A 19,429-nucleotide genomic window follows, 5' to 3' on the forward strand; every position below is an offset into this window, starting at 1 on the left:
AAGACTTTTGTGGAGCGCGCATCGAGGCCTGTGTTGGTGATATGTGAAGCCTCGCAGCCGTGACTCATTCAGGAAATGGTTCGCGAGTTTGGTGTGCGAGTGGAAATGTAAGAAGCAGTGAAACCCAGTGGATCCTCCCACACAGTTTGTAGATTTGGGTCTTTATTGCAAGTTTGTTTGCAGTTTATTCGCGCTTCATTTTTTTTTTTTTTTGCGATGGAACCAACCAAAAAAGAGGAGCGATCTCTCATAATAAGATATGCACATAGGAATAAATTAAGTAATAATTAAGTAACGATCACATTCACATCACAACCCTCTCCTCAGTTTGTTTCCCTTTTGTGCCCCAGCGTTGTATCATAAAGACAGACACCATATTAATAAGCTCAGAATTTATGCATTGGCATCACAAACATCATTGATTCCTTTATTCTGGTCAAAGCTTCACGCACCAAAGCCCCGGTGTGGTTATAATCACTGCCTGGTTTACATTTTCTGTCCACTTGATGGCGCAGTGGAGCAAATGACGCGCCACGAAGCTCCAATGCTTCGTGAAGCCTCATCTCACCGTCACTGCTTACGTCCTCTGCAGTGGACACACTGTTCTCGGTCCTCAGGGGGACAGGTTACAGTTCGCTGTTTTAAGTCACACTATATCAATGAGCTGTTTTCCAGCTGAAGTGCCTTTGGGCAGTGATATTTTATTTTTGAATAGTGTGGCTAAACTTCCGGCTCCAGCTGCTACCTTATCTGCAGGTGATACAGGATATTATGCATAACGCACAATACTAACCTTTCTTCCAGGTGGGAGGCGGTGCTTCTGGTAACAGGTGTGCCCACTTCCTGGTTTCCTGTCTCCAAAGAGCAGCTCACGCGATCGGCCTGATTTGTTTATTAAAGGGATTCTAGTTGATTGTGTTCTTCTCTCGCAGGTAGGTCTTACAGTTATGGTGGCTTCAGTTTTTCATTTTAGAATAGAAAAGAATGCCTTTATTGTACAATGAGATTGGAGGAGATCTTTATTATAAATTACACTTTGAGCTAATCACTGCTCACTCAGCTGCTTGTTGGAAACATTAGGAAACACCTCAGTTTCTAACTGCTTCAAAAATACAATTTATAAAGGTGAGAGGTTTATATTAGCCTACTTAGATATAAACTATAGAAAATGTATTCATCCATTGGGGACAGTGGAAGTCTATGTTTTCGTTAAATAAAAATGTAGATTTAAAACCATGAATTGGACACGCTGGATGCACCTTCAAGTCTGAGGCCAAGGTTCTCAGCCAGAAAAGGGTGCAGTGCCCACTCCGGCTCAGGGACGAGTTGCTGCCCCAGGAGGAGGAGTTTAAGTATTTCAGGATCGATGCAGCTTCTGCAGTGATGTGTACACTGTAGCGGCCCATTGTGGTAAAGAGAGAGCTGAGTGTGAACTCAATCTCCGTGCTCACCCTCGTCTATGGTCATGAGCTTTGGGAAGTGACCAAAATAATGAGATTGAGATACAAGCAGTGGAAGTGAGCTTTCTCTGAAGGGTGGCTGGGCTCCAGGATGGGGAAGACTTACTGTCTCCTCTCTGTCAGTCTCCAGGAGCTCCACACAGGATGTCAGTGACTGTGTCCAAGGCTGATGGGGTCACTGTGCTCACTCTGACCTCTGACCCCCAAAGTCCCTGGCCTCCTCTGTGCCAGGTCCTCAAGAACCTTTGCTACAGTCCAGTGTGCTGCTCTGTGTCTCAGCACCTGAGGAGCCTCAACAGCAGCTCTCAGACGGTGCTGGGGGTGAGTTACGTCCTTTCTCCACTCTGATCGAAACTTCAGGTCAGTCGTTGGTTTTATTGAATTCATTTGTTGATGTGTTTATATTGCACTCACCTTTCATTGTGCATTGATGCTTTGCAGCTTCAGGTTTTGTGTGTGTAGAAATAACTGGGACACAGTGGGTGATGTTTGGTGTTCATACCGTGCTTCCTTTTTCACAGAGTCTGCACATCATGGTCGGGCTGCTCAACATTGGATTCGGAGTTATACTCTCTTGCTCTCACAGTGACCCTTGGTGGTATATAGATGCCCTTGGCTTTCCATATTGGTTGGCAGCACTGGTAAGCAAATAATGATGGATTTGTAATGACACTTATCTAATGCACAGCCCAGTGCTGCAGTGGTTAGTATTCTGGATTGGCTTTCATGTGTGGGTTCTTTCTGGGTTCTCTGGTTTCCTCCCACACCCCTCCCTTTTTAGATTAATGGCTAATTCTAAATAGTCCACAGGTGTGGGGTGAGAGGGTGTGGTTACCTGTCTCCGTGTGACAGCTGGTTAAGAAAATGCACTCATCACAGTGATGCGATGGGAGCAATCCAAACTACTGACGCTGATCAAAAATCAGCCTGACGACAAAGTGTCAGCACTCTGTGTGCAGTCAGAGGTCATTGGTTGGGTTTGAGCACTAAATCTACTTGGACAGGTTAAGATCATTTTGGGTTCTACGGGGTAAATATGTGGCAGCATGTGACGACACCAGGGCTCATTTACCGTGCACTGATGCATGTCTGCTAGATGAACTTTAAAGAGTAGCCATAGGTCACTCTATCAGCTTCATTTCCATGACACACAGCAGCAGGTTTAGGTCACAGGGTGGCCTCGGACTGAGTCTGACCCACAGCCCTCTGTCCTCGACCACACCATCTATAAAGGCCCCAAACTGCAGGAAGAGGGGCTAAAGCATCCATAAATACCCCTCCTATATTTACTATGGGCTGTTTTCTCTGCACTCAGTAAGGAGATAAAATTTAACTTTAATATTTTTGTTTTGTGTGTGTGTAGTTCATCACGTTTGGCATCGTGTGTATTTTGTCTGACAAGTATCCAAGTCCATGTCTGGTGAGTAGTTCAGCTTTAGAACATTTTCATATGAGCTTTAAAGGCTTTTTTATTCTCATTTTATTTTGCATTAAAGATAATTATGTGACATTTAATTTTGTACTTAATACATATTTTAGCGTATGTCCTCCAGCACATGCACACCTACCTGTACATACTGGTCTACATGTACCTGCTGCTTTATTATTTTTATAAAAGACAATAATTTCATTAAAATGTGAAGTTATGTGAGATGTGGTTAAAAAAGGGCGATGCACTGCAGATGATGCTAGAATGAGACACAGGTGCAGATGATTAATAACAGGTGAAAACATGTCGGTCAGACAAACCGGAAGTGAAGCAGGAAGCAGCTCCAGACACGATGCAGAGGAAACGCCGACAGAAATGAAAAAGTAATAAAAACTGAAATGAATCAGGACAAAAATAAACTTCACGTAGTAAAGCAGTGATTAATAAAACTAGACAGAAACCAACAATTAGATTAATAAACAGGAACTACCCTCACAGGGACAGGAAGCGTTTCTAACCTGTGTACGCAGATTGTCGTGCAGTAACCGAGGTTTTGTGTTTCAGGTCGTTCTCACCGTGATTCTGAATCTGGCTGGAGTTGCTTTTGCCATCACGGCCATTGCACTCTACAGCGTTTATTTAGGAGGAATATATCTTCAGTGGGGGTGCGATTACGACTACAGTGTCTACAATGGATACTGGTACGATCGGCGAACACCGAAGCCCCCATCTTTGGAGGAGAAACTCATACGGGAGAAATGCTGGGAGGCCCAAGCAGTGGTCGGGGTGAGTTTGGGAAAGGACTAAAGAGTAGATCTCTAACATATGTGGCAGTGAAACTGAGACAAGCCAAGTGTGAGGGGAATGGATTAAGAAGAGTTCAGAGACTGTTGCTGAAACACTGTTTGTGTCCCATCAGATGCTCCTGAGGAGCATCTGTGCTCTGATGATCACCTTGTCAGTTCTGGAGCTCTGCGTTGTGATCAGCTCTGCCGTCCTGGGGATCAAGGCTCTGAGGAGCAAAGAGAAGGTAGAGTATGGACCAACACATCCTGATGAACATGTTCAGCACCAGAAGATGTTGGCTGAAACATGGAGCATGAGTTCAGAACATCAGTGGCTTTTGTGTGAGCAGGCAACAAAGAGTGAGCCTGTGCAGTGTGTTCATTTTAGCTCGTCCCTCCCAGTTTGAGTGTGTCCGTGTTGGGACCAGCAGACCCCACCCCTCCAAAAAATAAATAACAACAAAAATAGACCAGAGGAAATGTGATCAGTGAGAGTTTTGGGGTCTGATTCATCCAGCTGTGAGATCTTCTGCCTGTGTGGGGGCAGAGAAGGTGACCTGATGGTGTCTACATGTGTGGTTCCCACAGTGAAACGCTGACTGGAGTGTCAGCACCTTTTCATTAATATTCTGTTTCTCTTTTAGAGCGCTGACGACCCCGAGCTGTACAAACCACTGCTGGAGGAAGTCACCGCGCAGCCTGTGGCCTGAACGCTGTGACACTGAAATGTTCTGATGGCGCCGCCTCCAACAGCTGCATGTTTTCTCTAAAATGAAGCCATCTGAATTCATCTTTGCGTGGATTCAAAGTTTAGATGAAACTTTAAAGGTGACGAGGAAATTGAATGACCGGTACTCTTTGTGTTACTGTGTTGCCATGTTTTAAAGTCGTCTCAATACATGAATGAGTTACTGTAGTGACCTTTGCCTTATATTTAGTTACATACCATCACTGATCATGTAATAATTAATGTTTGAATGGCCAAGTCTGAGTGCTGAGCTCAGATGCTGCGTCATAACCTAAAAAGGTTTATTCAATCAAAATGGAATTACAGATTATTTTTAAAGGAATGGTTTAAACAGGAAGTGGCAGAAACAAGATTTAAGGGCTGTAAACGATTACTTCACATGTTCAATAAAGACATGAAAAATGCAGCCGTTTGTGTTTTTGTCAGATTGTATTTGTCAGTGAACCAGATGGAGACCAAACCAAACCAAAGGGTTCATAAACTTATTGTGACTTCCAAAAGAACTGCAGTAACAATGTTGCTGTTACACGATTTGTCCACCCGAGGGCAGGTTTCTCCAATAGTTCCAGCTCTCAAAGGTCCTGATAAAAAGATGTTATTTGAAATAGATGAATATTCCTGCTAATCTCTAAGATTTTTAGCAAATCTTAAATATGAATTTGTTTTTTGTTGGGCTTCAAAAATAATTGATGTGGATTTTTCAGCTTTCTTCCCAATGGGAGGAGGTGCTTCTGGTAAGAGGTCTGCATGGTTTCCTGTTTCCAAACTGCACAACAATCATGCTGCAACAACGCCACCTGAGGAAATGTCACCTGTAGGAAATATAAACATTGAATAACATTTAACACAGGTTAGATGGTTTCAATGGTAAAAATAGTTTAGGAGAAAAGGTCCAAAATTCCTCCTGACTATTGTGGAAGTCTTGATGGAGGTCATTGCTGCTTATGGAGGTTCTACAAGTTACTTCTTTTTGTCAGCCAGCACCATGAGTTATTACACTGTGTTCAATAAATAAAGTGTAGCTGATTGCGTTAATACAGAAAGTGTTCATTTCCAAAGTAAATGCAGTAACAGTGATTCTGTTGCACCGTTTGACCACTAGATGGCACTGTTATTTTCCTTTAAACGTGATGGGGGAATTTCCAGGTGTGTTTTTTAGTCACAGGTGATGCTGGATTTTATTTTGCTTTATGAACAAAATGATAATCTTAAGGTAAATTGCAGGAAATAAGGGAAATAAGTAATAAATAGTAGCTGGAGCAATAATCAAATAAATAATTTAATTAAATAGAGAAGTAGAGAGCAGACAGGTAGGAGGCCAGTAGTTGTGAGTCTGTCCTTCAGTCTCAGTCAGATTTCTTATGACCTTCCCGGTCTCAGGAAAATATGTTTCTTATCCTTGACGGTTTTGACAAAACATGTACGTCTATGTCCACGGAGGGTGGTGGGGGTGGATGTCACTGCGCCCTGTTACTAAGCAGAATAAAAATGCTTTGTCATGGTTAGGGAAACGTCAGGGCAAGTAGGCAGGTGTTTCCTTTTTCAGGTGCTGATTGGAAGAAGTTTGTGCCACGAGGCTGGGACCAGCCACTGGACCAACGAGGGAAGGCCAAGTCTGAACCATGGCGGTCCCCATCTGTTTGAACCTATAGGGCTTGTAGACAGAAGTAGTATAAAGTGTTTAGCCTATAAAATCTGCTCTTCTCAGGGAGGGGTCACAGCCAACTGTTTTTATGGGCTGTGATTTTGTGAACCGAGGGAGTCCATGTGCATGTAAAAATCTTCTTATTCTTTAATATCTTAAATGTTTTAAATGAGAACTAAAGTGATTTAAACCTCCTTTACAAAACAGAACACGTCCTAACAGTGAGAACAGAAACGAAGGCAGGAGGGGGGGAAACACTGAGCAGGATCCTCAGACAGGTGGATTATGAAGCACTGCAATAACAATACCCAATACCACCGAAGAAGACTGTAGATAAGACCAGCAGGAATGTAACTTGGTATATTTATCTGAGTATTTCACACAAATACAGACTGAATGTACTTGTACTTTAAGTATTTCTGTTATGCTACGTTCTGCTTCAAATACTATATTTTGGATGCAAATACTGTAATTTATTTTAAAACTTTAGCCACTTGTTGTTTTGGCCCTGATGTGAATATATTGTCTGCATTTCCCTTACTTCTCTGTCACGTCAGGAAACAGGACACACCAGGGAGCACGGCTGAATCACATGAAGACGGAGGAAGCAAAACCGAATACAATGCACAGATGAGCAAAATAAAACAGGAAGTAACAGAACATGAGACAGAAACATGGACTTGACAGGACATGTAAAACATAGGGAAGCCTGATAACTGAAACTCAAGAGAACAATGACACTCAAACCACTCACTCAGGTGCCAAAAAATACAAAAATAAGCAAGAATTCAAAAGTCCAAATCTAGACGGTGGGTTACGGACCCAGGACCATGACAATATGATCAATCTGTCTTTATTAGAAACATCCTTTCTCAGACTGAAAAGCTAATTCATGCATTTATTACTTCTAGGCTGGACTATTGTAATTCATTATTATCAGGCTGTCCTAAAAGCCTTCAGCTGAACCAAAATGCTGCAGCTAGAGTACTGACAGGGACTAGAAAGAGAGAGCAGATTTCTCCCATATTGGCTTCTCTTCATTGGCTCCCTGTTAAATCTAGAATAGAATTTAAAATCCTTCTCCTCACATACAAGGTCTTGAATAATCAGGCACCATCTTATCTCAAAGACTTCATAGTACCATATCACCCCAACAGAGCACTTCACTCTCAGACTGCTGGCTTACTTGTGGTTCCTAGGATACTTAAGAGTAGAATGGGAGGCAGAGCCTTCAGCTTTCAGGCCCCTCTTCTGTGGAACCAGCTTCCAGCTTGGATTCAGGAGACAGACACCCTCTCTATTTTTAAGATTAGGCTTAAAACTTTCCTTTATGATCAAGCTCATAGTTGGGCTGGATCAGGTGACCCTGAACCATCCCTTATTTATTATGGGGTTCCCATAATGCACTGTTTCTTTTCATTCACCTTATTTACTTTGTTTATACTTCACTCTGTATTTAATCATTAATTGATATTAATCTCTGGCTCTCTTCCACAGCATGTCTTTCTCTCCCCTTAGCCCCCCCCCCCTCACAGCAGATGACTGCCCCTCCCTGAGCCTGGTTCTGCTGGAGGGTTCTTTCTTTACCCACAATATAAAGTGCCTTGAGGTGACTGTTTGTTGTGATTTGGAGCTATATAAATAGAATAGAATAGAATAGAATAGAATTGAATTGAATTGAATTGAATTGAATTGAATTGAAAGTCCTCAGTCTGTGATTGTTCCTTGTTGTGTCTTTGTGTCCCTGCTGTGTGTCTCCTTGCCTGGTAGTTTGTTTATGTTCAGCCCTGTACATCCTTGGTTGTTGTCCCTGTCCTTTAATAAATCACCTTTTAGTTCGATTCTCCCCCTCAGTCCTGCGTTCTTGGTCTGCCCTCATCAGCCACACAGCAACACCATGACACTGACACTCCCGTTCATTTCCTCCTTCATAAAGTGGCTGTCAGAGCGTCAGAGGAGCGAATTCATCTGCAGACGTTTATGTTTCTACAAGCACTGAAATCCCAGTTAGACGTTAGTTTGTTATTTTTGTAACATGAAGCTTTTACAGTCGTTCACTCGTCAACAGGCTGTAAGGACGGAGACGGCGATGATGTCACGCATTTATAATGAGGCAGCTGCAGCTGTCAGACTGTCAGTCAGTTCCTCTGAAACATTTACTGTAGTTACTGCAGCATCACTGTTACATCACACTGATCTGGATGAAGCTGCTGACACAGAACACACTGATCAATGATTATGACTTATTATGACACTAAATGATTATGACTTATTGATTATGGCACTAAATGATTATGACTTATTGATTATGACACTAAATGATTATGACTTATTGATTATGACACTAAATGATTATGACTTATTGTAATTATTCTCTGCACTGTATATTTTGTATTATTGTGTTATAGTTTTTATACTTATTTGTTTTTGTGTAAGCACGAAGTACCGCAGCAGTTTCCTAATGCTGTGAACCTGTTCACCCATATGGCAATGAAACCTTCTGATTCTGATACTGATCATTGGTCGTGTTGGAAAAGCTCACGGATGGAAAAATGTGTGATCCTGGAGATGATGGGGATGTTTGAGTGAAGATGAGGCTGAAATGATGAAGACTTCAAAACTGAACTAAATGGATTTAAAGTGACTGAAATCAACATTTTGAAAGTTATGATGTCTGAATCATATGAATGAATCTCCAGATATTTTCCACTAAATCGGCTCTGTAACGGATCAGGATCAGGGGTTCAAACCGGATAAGGTCCAGATCCAGTTCAGGCTCCAGTCGCTTCCCAGCTCATCCCGTCCAGATCGGCTCATCGTGGATTCATTTCTTCTGACACGATCTGCATTCTTTAATTAACATGGCTCCTCGTCCCAAACCGTACTGAAATATTTAAAACCTATAAAGCTGAGACATTTCTGATGTTTGGCTTCTGTTGAGTACAAAGTGGTTTGAGTGCTCAGAGTTTACCATTACAGACTTGGAAAGCTGCCCTGGATGTGTTCTGCTAAATATAAAACTATGACTGACCTCTGACCTTTAACAGTAAGTCAGTGAAACATCTCCGCTGTGGCTGTCAGAGAGCCGTCATCTATCAGTGAAGCTGATCTCAGATCAGAAACAGACTGGAAACATTAGCGCAGTTTTTCTCTAAATCTCATTTTTATCCAGTAAAGGCAGAAATAATGAAAAAGATTTAAGACAAAGTAAAGTGAGGTTGCTATTCCATCAATAAATATCTACTGAATAATTATTCAGATAAAGGAACAGCTATAAACTGCCCCCCCCCAACAGAAACTTGCTTCTCATGTTCAAAACAGTTTAAACTAGCTTTCTGTGTAAAAATCATCATATCACAGTTCACAGTTAACATTTATGTTCATGTTACAGTGACTGTTCTGTAACCTTGAGTGTCAGAATGGGGCCAATAAATAAAATGTATTATTATTATTAAAGGGGGGGCAGAGGTGGACCTGCCAATACTGCGATACTCCTGGACATTCACACCAGCGGCTGCTGGAGGTCATGTTGTAGCTCTGCAGTGCTCATCCTGTTCCTCCTGCACAGAGGAGCAGATCTCTGTACTGATGATGGGTTAAGGACCTCCTACAGCCCTGTCCAGCTCTCCTAGAGTAACTGTCTCCTGGACTCTCCTCCATGCTCTGAGACTGTGCTGGGAGACACAGCAAACCTTCTGCCAATGGCACGCATTGATGTGCCATCTTGGAGGAGTTGGACTACCTGTGCAGCCTCTGTAGGGTCCAGGTATGACCTCATGCTGCCAGCAGTGACTCTGACCCTAGCCAAATGCAGAACTAGTGAAAAACAGTCAGAAAAGATGAGGAGGGGAAAATGTGAGTGTCCTCCACCTGTGAAACATTCCTGTTTGGGGGGGTCTCATTGTTGCCCCTCCAGTGCACTTGTTGGTAATTTGATGAACACCAAAGCAGCTGAAACTAAACTCTGATTATAAAATGTTCCTTTAATTTTCTTTGAGCAGTGCACATACATTCAAAAATACTGACTTTAAGTAATTCCATTACATGTCAATTTTCCATGTAACTTTGTTACTTAAGTACAACGTAAAACGTTCCATTTAATGGAATCTGGTCAAACGAACTTTACTTGATTTGTATCCATTTAACCAACGTTGGAAAAAAGGCAACAAGAAAAGCAAAAAAAGGAGCTGTAGGGCTCATTATCTGATACACTGGAAACAAATGATCAAAAGAAATATAGCAGTGCCTTCAATTTCATGTATATGAGAAGTGCATGATTAGCGTTGCAGTACAAAGAGTCGAGGCTACGAAGGCACATAATTCAAACAGCACAGTTACATTCAGACTGAAGGCTTAGTGCTAACTTCCTGCAGCAGCGGGCTGTAGAGCTCAGGGTCATCAGTGCTCTAAACAAAGAAAAAAGGCCTTTTATCAAGTCACCAAAAACTCATAAACATCCACATAAGAACTCCACTGCCATTACCTTGTTTTGTCCCTTTTCTTTGCTCCTCAGAGACTTGATCCCCAGGACGACCGAGCTGATGACGACGCAGAGCTCCAGGACCGACAGGACGATCAGCACAGCATGCATGCCTCTCATGAGCATCTGGTGGGACACAGATAACAACAGCGCTGCATTTAAAGTGAAACAGAGAAAATGAATCTTGTTTATTTTGCTCCCTTCAAATCTGGCTTGTTATGGGCTGGGTCATGTGACCCTGAACCCTCCCTTAGTTACAGGCTTGCTGGGGATTTATGCTTATTTTATTCATACAGCACCAAATCACAACAACTGTCACCTCCACCTGCCTGCTCAGCGGGACCATCTGATTGTTGGCTTCTCTGTATTATTACTGTATTATTGACCTTACAGTATAAAGCACCCTGAAGTGACTGTTTGGTGATATATAAATGTGACACACATCAGCGTATGAAGCAGGGCAGCCCCACTGTGAAGGCCTGATTAATGCTGCCTGCAGCTCTTATCTGTTGGCTAACGCTGATGAGACACATGCAGGATCTGATCACCGGTTTTAATCGAAGCTCAAACCTGCAGGTTTCAGAAGCAGAAAGCTGTGCTCATGGATCGTAGCGGGCTCCCTGCACTTACCAAAAGCATTGCTTTGCCCTCCAAACATTTCCTCTGTAGGATCGCTTCTTCAACAGATGGACTTGGTGTTGTATGCCGGTCGTACCAGTAGTCATTGCGCTCACACATCCCCCACATATATATATCTGCTACACTGATGCTGTAGAGCACAATGGCTGTAATGGCAAAAGCAACTCCAACCAGATTCAGAATCACATTTACGACAACCTGAAACACACGAAGTGTCAGTTAATGTGAAACCAAATATTCAATATTCAGTAGATGCTTAAAAAATTATAATTCTCTTTTTATCCTGAACTTAATAAAGTAAAATGAGTCCTGAGATAAAACTGAACTACTCACCAGACATGGACTTGGAAACCTCTCAGATAAAATGCTCACAATGCCGAACATGATGAACTACACAAAAGACAAAAACTCAAAATATTACAGTTCTGTTCTTTCACTTATGCAGTTTAACTAATGAGGACCTGCATCATGTGCTCACAGTGACAGCATATCAATACAGCTGAAAAACTAAGACATTTATAGGTCCAAAAATAAAACACGGGAGTTTAAATGAGATCTCCAGTTTTATCTGAAGCCCTAAAAGTCTGCACTCTCTGAACTACGACTTCCCAAAAAGTTGAGATGCTGCGTAAAATGTAATAAAAACAGAATCCAGTGATTTTCAAATCTCATAAACTCTCATATTTTATTCACATTAGAACACAGAAGGCAAATGTTTAAACTGAGAACATGTTTACGGCCGTGTAACATCGCCTTCTTTCAGCAGGAGTCTGAAAAATCTGGGACCTGAGGAGAGCAGCTGCTGGAGCTTTACGAATATGAATACCTTTACTAGTCCTACAGTTAACAGAACACGTTAACTGTAATTGGGGGTGTGAGGGGAACGTCCTGTTCTTGTCTAACAGCTGATCGGGTTTATTGTGATCCTGTGTTTTCATTTCATGATCAGTGTTTCAGCTGGTGAAAGTCTGGACTGCAGGCGGACCAGCTCAGCACCCAGACTAGAATAGATGCAGAATGCAGGTCAGCATCATTGTGATGCAGAGCTGGAATATCACAGGAATCCAATCCTGACTTTCAGCCTGATATGAATCTGAATGTCTTGATGATAATATGTACTGCGGATATTCAAAGGCTTCATTATTTTATCTGGAGGAACATTATTAATGAGATGTGCGAATCATTGCATTCTGTTTCTATTTACAGTTTACACAGTGTTGTTTGTACTCTTTGTAATGTTGTAATGTTTAGGATATTGTCAATGTGATAATGATGCAGATGCAAACAGACTGGTAAGCACACAGAAACAGTAGTGGGTCCGTTCTCAGTTATAACATAAAGTCAATTTTAGGAAAAGGCTTGCTTACCAATCCTCCGAGCCAAAAAGGAAAGCCGGTAAACTCCATTTGCCATAATTGGCTGTGAGTGGAAAGGAGGATTGCTGCGAGTCCAATATTGAGGAGCCCAACAATAATCTGCAGAGTCTGAGGAGGAACAGAATCAATAACAAACACTGGTGTTCTGGATCACCTTCTCAGGGTTCTTCTGTATAGACGCCTGAAACACCAAAGCAGCTGCAGATCCTGAGAGTGATGGAAAACCTCTTTTAAACCAGCAGAATAAAACTGCTCACTGGCCGAGTCAAAGTAACCCATCAATGAGACTCAGACTCAATATTATATCATTCATACTGAACAATATCTAACATTCCTATATTGTGTAATATCCAGTATTCATTCACTAGTGCAATATTCATTCACCAAGTGCAATATTCATCATCTTCATTATTATATGTATACACATATTTACTTTTCTTACAATGTACAGATGCACCAATGTATGTATATATTTTTATACATTCTATTTTTTGTATATTTTACACATTGTTTATTTCTGTATATCTTTTGATTATATTGATTATACTAGATTATAATATTTTTATAATATCTCATTGTACATCCTGTATAATGACAATAAAGGCATTCTATTCTATTCTATTCTATTTAACTTAATTCAGTCTGTCGCTGGTCCCACACATAAAAAAGGACACACACTGGACCTTGTGCTGTCTTATGGCCTGTGTGTGGACATCAGTGAAATTTATCATTCCTGTATTTCAGACCACTTTCCTGTGTTGTTTACTGTCACTGTCGCCTGCTCTGAGATTTTACTCCCTCCTGCACGCTGGGAACGCACACTTAACTCTTCAGCTGCCTCCAGGTTTTCTGCTGCTTTTCCGGACGCACGTTTGTATGACCTGGATCATTGTGAACACAGTGTTGAGGAATTATACTCCATGTTTGACTGCACTTGTTGGGAGAGCCTTGATTGCATTGCTCCTCTGAGAAAGAAACCCTTGTTCTGAACCTTGGCTGAATGAGGATATTCGTGCTCTCAGACGTAACTACAGACCAGCAGAGAGAAAATGGAAAAGGGACAAACTCCAAGTGTCTTATGGAATTCTTTGGGAGACGCCGTTTATTTATCAGAGTGCTATAAAGAAGGCAAAGTCTGAGTTTTTATCCATCACGTTGCTGCTAATAGCCATAGGCCTCAAGTTCTTTTTAGGGGTTTTAATTCTCTTATCAACCCTCTGACCTCAGATCAGGTGCCATCATCTAATATCCTATGTGAAAACTTTCTTAGGTTTTTCACCGATAAAATTTCTGGCCTCATGCGTTCAACACCCGCGGTCGTCGACCACTTAGTATCCCCTTCATGTCCCGCTGTTTTTGATGAGTTTGAGCCAATTACATTCCCTTATTTATCAGACATAATCAAGCAAATACGTCCTGGAAATTGCTCTCTCGACAGTATTCCTGCTCCTTTATTTAATGATTTTTTTAGCACTATTGGATCTAGTATTTTAACTCTTTAACTTCTCCTTCTTCTTTTAAACATGCTATTGTGCAGCCCCGATTAAAAAAGAAGAGTTTAGATCCATCTGTCCTCGCTGAGTTTTGGCCCATCTCTGAGCTCCCTTTTTGAATCAAAGGTCTTTGTTTTTAATTTGAGCTAATCTCGACATTTTGTATTTATTAACTTTTGTTTGGATCTTTGTTTGTTGTTTTTCTTGTATGTATGGCCTCGTTATTTTTTGGTTGCCTATAAAGTGCCTTGAGGCGACTGTTTGTTGTGATGAGGTGCTATATAAATAAAACTGAATTGAAATGAATTAAAGCACTTTGGTCCACTCAGATTGTTTAAATGTGTGATATAAATACATTTGACAGCGACAGCGACACGTTTGTTTGATTTACTTTTGCTCCGTGAGTTCGGAGGCTCGCCAAAGCCCGTCTCCGTTTCATTCTGACACGTTACTGAGCTCTGAGACACGAGAGCACCAAAGCTGGCAAAGCTCGATCATCTGGTAACACGATCTCTAAGTCCTGATCTCATGCACGACCCCTCTGAGGTCCCGTTAAGGAACCTCTGTTGTAGTGATGGAGAACTTTGACCCCTGAGAGACCTTCTTAAAATGTAACCATAATGCTGACACATCCACACTGTGTTTTTAGTGTTTTTAGTGAAGTTATTCCAGGAGAAAAACTCAAAATTTCAGTCTCAGCTGAGTGCGGAAACAAAAAGTATGATAGAAATCTGAAATGTTGCAGCTCACCCCCAGCACTGTCTGAGAAGCTCTCTGGATCTTCCTCAGGTGCTGAGACACAGTGCAGCACACTGGGCTGTAGCAAAGGTTCTTGAAGATCTGGCACAGAGGAGGCCAGGCACTATCGGGGTCAGAGGTCAGAGTGAACACAGTGACCCCATCAGCCTTGGACACAGTGACAGACATCCTGCCTGGAGATCCTGGAGACTGAGAGAGAGAAGAGAGTAGATGAAACTGGAATGAGGCCACAGCTGTGGGCTGAAGTACTGACATAAGCAGGTGGGTCCTCTCTGCTCTCATTTAATGTGGCCTTTAAGATAAGATTAAACTTTAATGATCCCACGACGGGGAAATTAGCGCATTACAGCAGCTCAGTACAGAGAAGGATGAGTAAAAACAAATGAACTAAAATAGAACAGAATAGAGAAACTATACACATATACATAAGCACTATATACATAAGATATATATCAATGTCAATACACATATACATATACACACACATCAAAACACTATATACAGAGATCAAAACATTATATACATTTGTAGCTTTGAATGCATTCTGAAATCCTGGGTCACCTGATACAGTATAATGCAGACAAATAATACAAATCTAATCATGTGCTGACACAAAATGTAACTTTAGTTCAGCTTTAGTTCAGTTTCATATTCCCACCTTCCTGTGCCCCGATGTGTCATAGCACGGTGGTGAGGCAGGCAGGATGTGGACCCAAAGTGCAGAGCTCAGAGACAGACGTGAACTCAGCAGGAAACAAGGAATGAACTAAACTTAAAGAGCATGGTTAGACAAACTGGAGACGCAGCAGAGAAACTCACTACGACGAGGGAAAACTGAGGGCTTAAATGCACACCGGGTGAGGAAACAGGACACAACAGGGGAGAAGACGTGAACTGAATACAACTAACAAGATAAAGGAAGCAAAACTGAACATAATGCACAAGAAACCAGACTGACAAACCAGGAAGTGACATAAACAAGACAGACACGCAGACTAAACACATGAGGAGGCAAGCACACTGAAGGAATCAACACACAACTAAAGCACACGCAAGACTAAGAAGGGCTTAATCTACAAATGAACTAAACGAAGAACAGAACACCAGAAAATGTAACAACATTTAAAAGGAAAACAAAACTCACATCTATGTCCAACCTAAACGCTGGATCAGGACAATATGTGTGAATTATGTGCATCTCTGTGCAGAAATACAGTCACTGCCTACATGAACCTGATTCTTTTTTCATGAGATTATTGAATTTATCTCCCATTTATGTCCCTGTGCGCGTGCGCAGGCCAAACCCCAGAAACACGTCTTTGTCACAGCGCTTCAAACTGTGTGTGTGTGTGTGTGTGTTTGGGGGGGGGGTTTAGCTGTGTGCCTTCTGTTTACATGAGGAGCCTGTTTACTTCTTTACGTGGCAGAAAGGAAGGAGCTGTGAAACACAACAAGCTCAGCTGATCCTGAATTTGTTTGAAAAGTGAGGCACGCCGCCACCGTGGCGGTGCTGCTGAACTGCAACGACTGTTCCAGGAAATCCACGTGTGACCACAAAGACAGTTATGTCTTTGTGTAACAAGTGTATAGGTGTAAGAAATATTAAGAATCCCTCTGTGTTCGTGATGAAAAGCATCAAATATGACGCCGCCACAGCTATGACAGTGACACAGGTCCCACCTCTTACTGGCAGCGCTCTTTGACCTGCAGTCCCTGTTTATTTATGATTACCTTACTTTCAGTTCGGTTACATTAAAAAGTCAATAAAACATAAGAAAACTCACCTGTGAGAACAGAAGCAAAACCTAAACAACCAAAATTCACCCAAACAATCCAGCTGCTGCTGCGTTTGTTGCGCAGTTACTGCCAGGAAAACATGGATGATGAGAAACTTCCGCAGTCCCTCCTCCTGTAACCAAATTATAAATTAACCCTTTGTTCAGCATTCAGTTGCACACACAAAAATAAGTGAAAGTAAAACAAATAAGATAAAATAAGAACTGCCCACAGCAGCAAAAAGTGGGCGCAGTAACAGAAGTTTGGCAACACTTTGTGAACTCATTTGGCTTTAAATGAATTCTGTAACAAATATTTATTCTGTAAATTCTTTTACACTTTCTTTTACTTTGTGTTGAGTCTATTATTTCAGTAATTATGAGTTAAACGGCTTAAAACTAAACTTAAATAATAATTTATGACAATAATAAATGAGACAGTAATCTTTTTTAAGGTGCTCCGAAGGTAAAGAATAACAGCGCTCTCTGCTGGACACATCGTATAACAGCAACGATGTCACCACAGCTTCAGGAAGCATTGCATCAATCACAGCGTTGATCTTAATTAATTAATGAGCAGCACAGTAAAAAGCAGGTTAATGACTGTTCACAGGGATTTGGAGGAAGAACAAAAAAACTCCTGGAAGTGCTGCTATAGAAATATACATATTATATATCAACTTCTATTCTTTTTATGATCTCTTTTTAATTGGCTGTGACAGGAGCAATTTCACACTTTGACATATTCCTTTCATCCCACTTCAAGTCACCTGTGCATCATACAGGACCTAATAACATGTACATAATACAGGTGAGTGAAAGATATGGTATTTAATAATAAATGCTTATTGCAAAGAACCGTGCTTTTACTTTGGCCTCTGCTGCATATTTTAGAGTTACTGAATAAACAACGAAACACAAAAGCATAATCTTGCTGCCTGGGAGCATAACCACAGCTGTAAACATCTGCATGTTTGGATTTGATAGGTTTGTTGATCGATACTCGGGACTCTGTTTGCTTAAGTACTGAGACTTTTGCACAGTCAAATGCTGAGCCTCTGCAAACACCCACCCCTCACATGCACACATGCAACAAAAATGAGCGACCAGCGGTGCGAGCCTAGAGTCAACAGCCAGAGGACAGATTTCACACATTCTCACTGCTCAACCGAAAGGAGAGAATTTGAAGTTCTAGGAGTCGGTCCAGGACGAGTCATCCATCCTCAGAAACAAGGAAGCTGGAAACAGTGAGAAGATGTTTCCATCTCTGTGTCACATCCTGAAGTTTCTCTGCTGCAGTCCAAAGTGCTGCTGTGTGCACCTGCTGCAGATCTTTGATGCTGCAGCGATTGGGGTGACGGCTTAATAGAAATACACTCATCCAGCTGTTAACAGGTGATTTACAGCTCTTACAGTGATGGTTTGTTTCTGTTGCAGACTCTACAGATCCTGGTGGGCCTGTTTAACATTGGACTCGGTCCCGGACGAACAAGCACACATCCTGGAGACTTTACCAGCCTGGGAGCTGCTTACTGGCTGGGTGCTGTGGTAAAATACTGTTCTTTCCTTTTGATGCTGCTTATTTGTTGCATATTGTGTATATTACAGGCTATGTTTGATCAAGCAGATCAAAAAAGGTGCAGGAAAAAAGGAAGACTTTTAATGAATCCTCCCTTCATGCATATGTTATTGATTCCATCATTTGTGGATCCAAATGTTTCATGTCGGCACTCATTTTTCAACCACAAGCGTTGGGTCAAAACAGTCCTTTTATGCCTCGGGCTGGGCCTTGATATGTGGCAGTGGCGCAGTGGGTAGGTGCTCGCCTTGCAGCCGGAGGGTTGCCAGTTTGAGCCCCTGTCCCTGTGCTGCATTGTGTCCTGGGGCAAGACACTTAAACCACATTGCCTAACGGTAGCGCCGGTCTCTGGCTGCATGATCGCAGATGCTTGTCTCTGGATGAGTGATCTGGAACGATCATTTTGTTGTGTGCACAATAAGTTGAATCTTTAATCTTTTTTTTCTTTTGATTGGTTCCCCATTGCAAACAAAAGGTCTGAGCTGCCTGACATGACACCACAGCCGGTTTGATGTGTGTTACACCGGATGCCCTTCAGCCCCAGAGGGGATCTGTGCTCCACTAAAAAACCGAGTGTGTAGAGCTGTCTCATACCTGAGTCTTTGGCTCACAGGATTAATTACACATATTCTTCTCAAGTTTTCAAACATTTAAATGAGCAGTTTTACATTTTGACCTCTGCATCCACCACATATCCAGTACATGAATGACAGATAATAAGGAAGAGAATAATGGAGTAACTTTCAGGGCATTAAACACATCATCCCAGGAATCTCATCACTTCAGAGATGACCAGAATTGTGTGTAAAGTTATAAAATTTCTGCCCAGATTTCTTCCAAATCTTCCGTCACTTTGTCATTAACTGTCAGGTCTGAATGTATGTCCTTAACTTCCACTGAAGCTTCCAAGAAATATGAAAACATCTCGTTATGAATCTCCACTTTCAGAGTCCCATCTTTCTTTTATTTGTAGTTTCATGGACAGTAAAAATATTAGATGAGCATTAAGAATTTGTAAAATGTTGCATTAACTTGTTTTTAATGAACTTTTGAATGTTTTTTTATGTGATTGCCACTAAAAACGTGTCTCCAGTTCATTGCCAGTGGGATCGTGTCCATTTTGGCTGGACAGCTTCCTTCTTCCTGTTTGGTAAGAAAACTCCTGAAGCTGTAAATAAAAATGTGCACGTTAAAAAGCTCGATTTGAAGCTTTGATCTAAATGTTTCCTCTCAGCTGGGCTTCGCTGTTTTCACGAACATC

General features: G+C 41.7%; 2 protein-coding genes across 3 annotated transcripts; one reads left to right on the forward strand and one right to left on the reverse strand.

Annotated features, from left to right (window-relative positions):
- The first annotated feature begins 602 nt into the window (after positions 1 to 602).
- LOC115794800 (uncharacterized) lies at positions 603 to 4,549 on the forward strand. Of its 2 annotated transcripts, XM_030750450.1 has the most exons (7): positions 603 to 932; positions 1,584 to 1,781; positions 1,982 to 2,101; positions 2,824 to 2,880; positions 3,454 to 3,675; positions 3,809 to 3,919; positions 4,319 to 4,549. In XM_030750450.1, exons 2-7 carry the CDS (start codon positions 1,605 to 1,607, stop codon positions 4,382 to 4,384), a joined length of 753 nt encoding a protein of 250 aa, XP_030606310.1. In that variant the 5' UTR covers positions 603 to 932; positions 1,584 to 1,604; the 3' UTR covers positions 4,385 to 4,549. The 2 variants fall into 2 exon arrangements, with proteins under 2 accessions (XP_030606310.1, XP_030606311.1); XM_030750451.1 differs by lacking the exon at positions 603 to 932 and having other exon boundaries at positions 1,456 to 1,781.
- A 5,481-nt stretch (positions 4,550 to 10,030) lies between these two features.
- On the reverse strand, positions 10,031 to 16,728 carry LOC115794401 (high affinity immunoglobulin epsilon receptor subunit beta-like). Its single transcript, XM_030749901.1, has 7 exons — positions 16,599 to 16,728; positions 14,806 to 15,003; positions 12,554 to 12,670; positions 11,520 to 11,576; positions 11,178 to 11,384; positions 10,551 to 10,673; positions 10,031 to 10,473 (listed from the first exon to the last, which is right to left on the reverse strand). The coding sequence occupies exons 2-7, from the start codon at positions 14,980 to 14,982 to the stop codon at positions 10,408 to 10,410; spliced, it is 747 nt and encodes a 248-aa protein (XP_030605761.1). The 5' UTR covers positions 14,983 to 15,003; positions 16,599 to 16,728; the 3' UTR covers positions 10,031 to 10,407.
- Between the last annotated feature and the right edge of the window lie 2,701 nt (positions 16,729 to 19,429).

The sequence above is a fragment of the Archocentrus centrarchus genome, chromosome 16, assembly GCF_007364275.1.
Source record: "Archocentrus centrarchus isolate MPI-CPG fArcCen1 chromosome 16, fArcCen1, whole genome shotgun sequence".
Taxonomy (NCBI): Eukaryota; Metazoa; Chordata; class Actinopteri; order Cichliformes; family Cichlidae; genus Archocentrus; species Archocentrus centrarchus.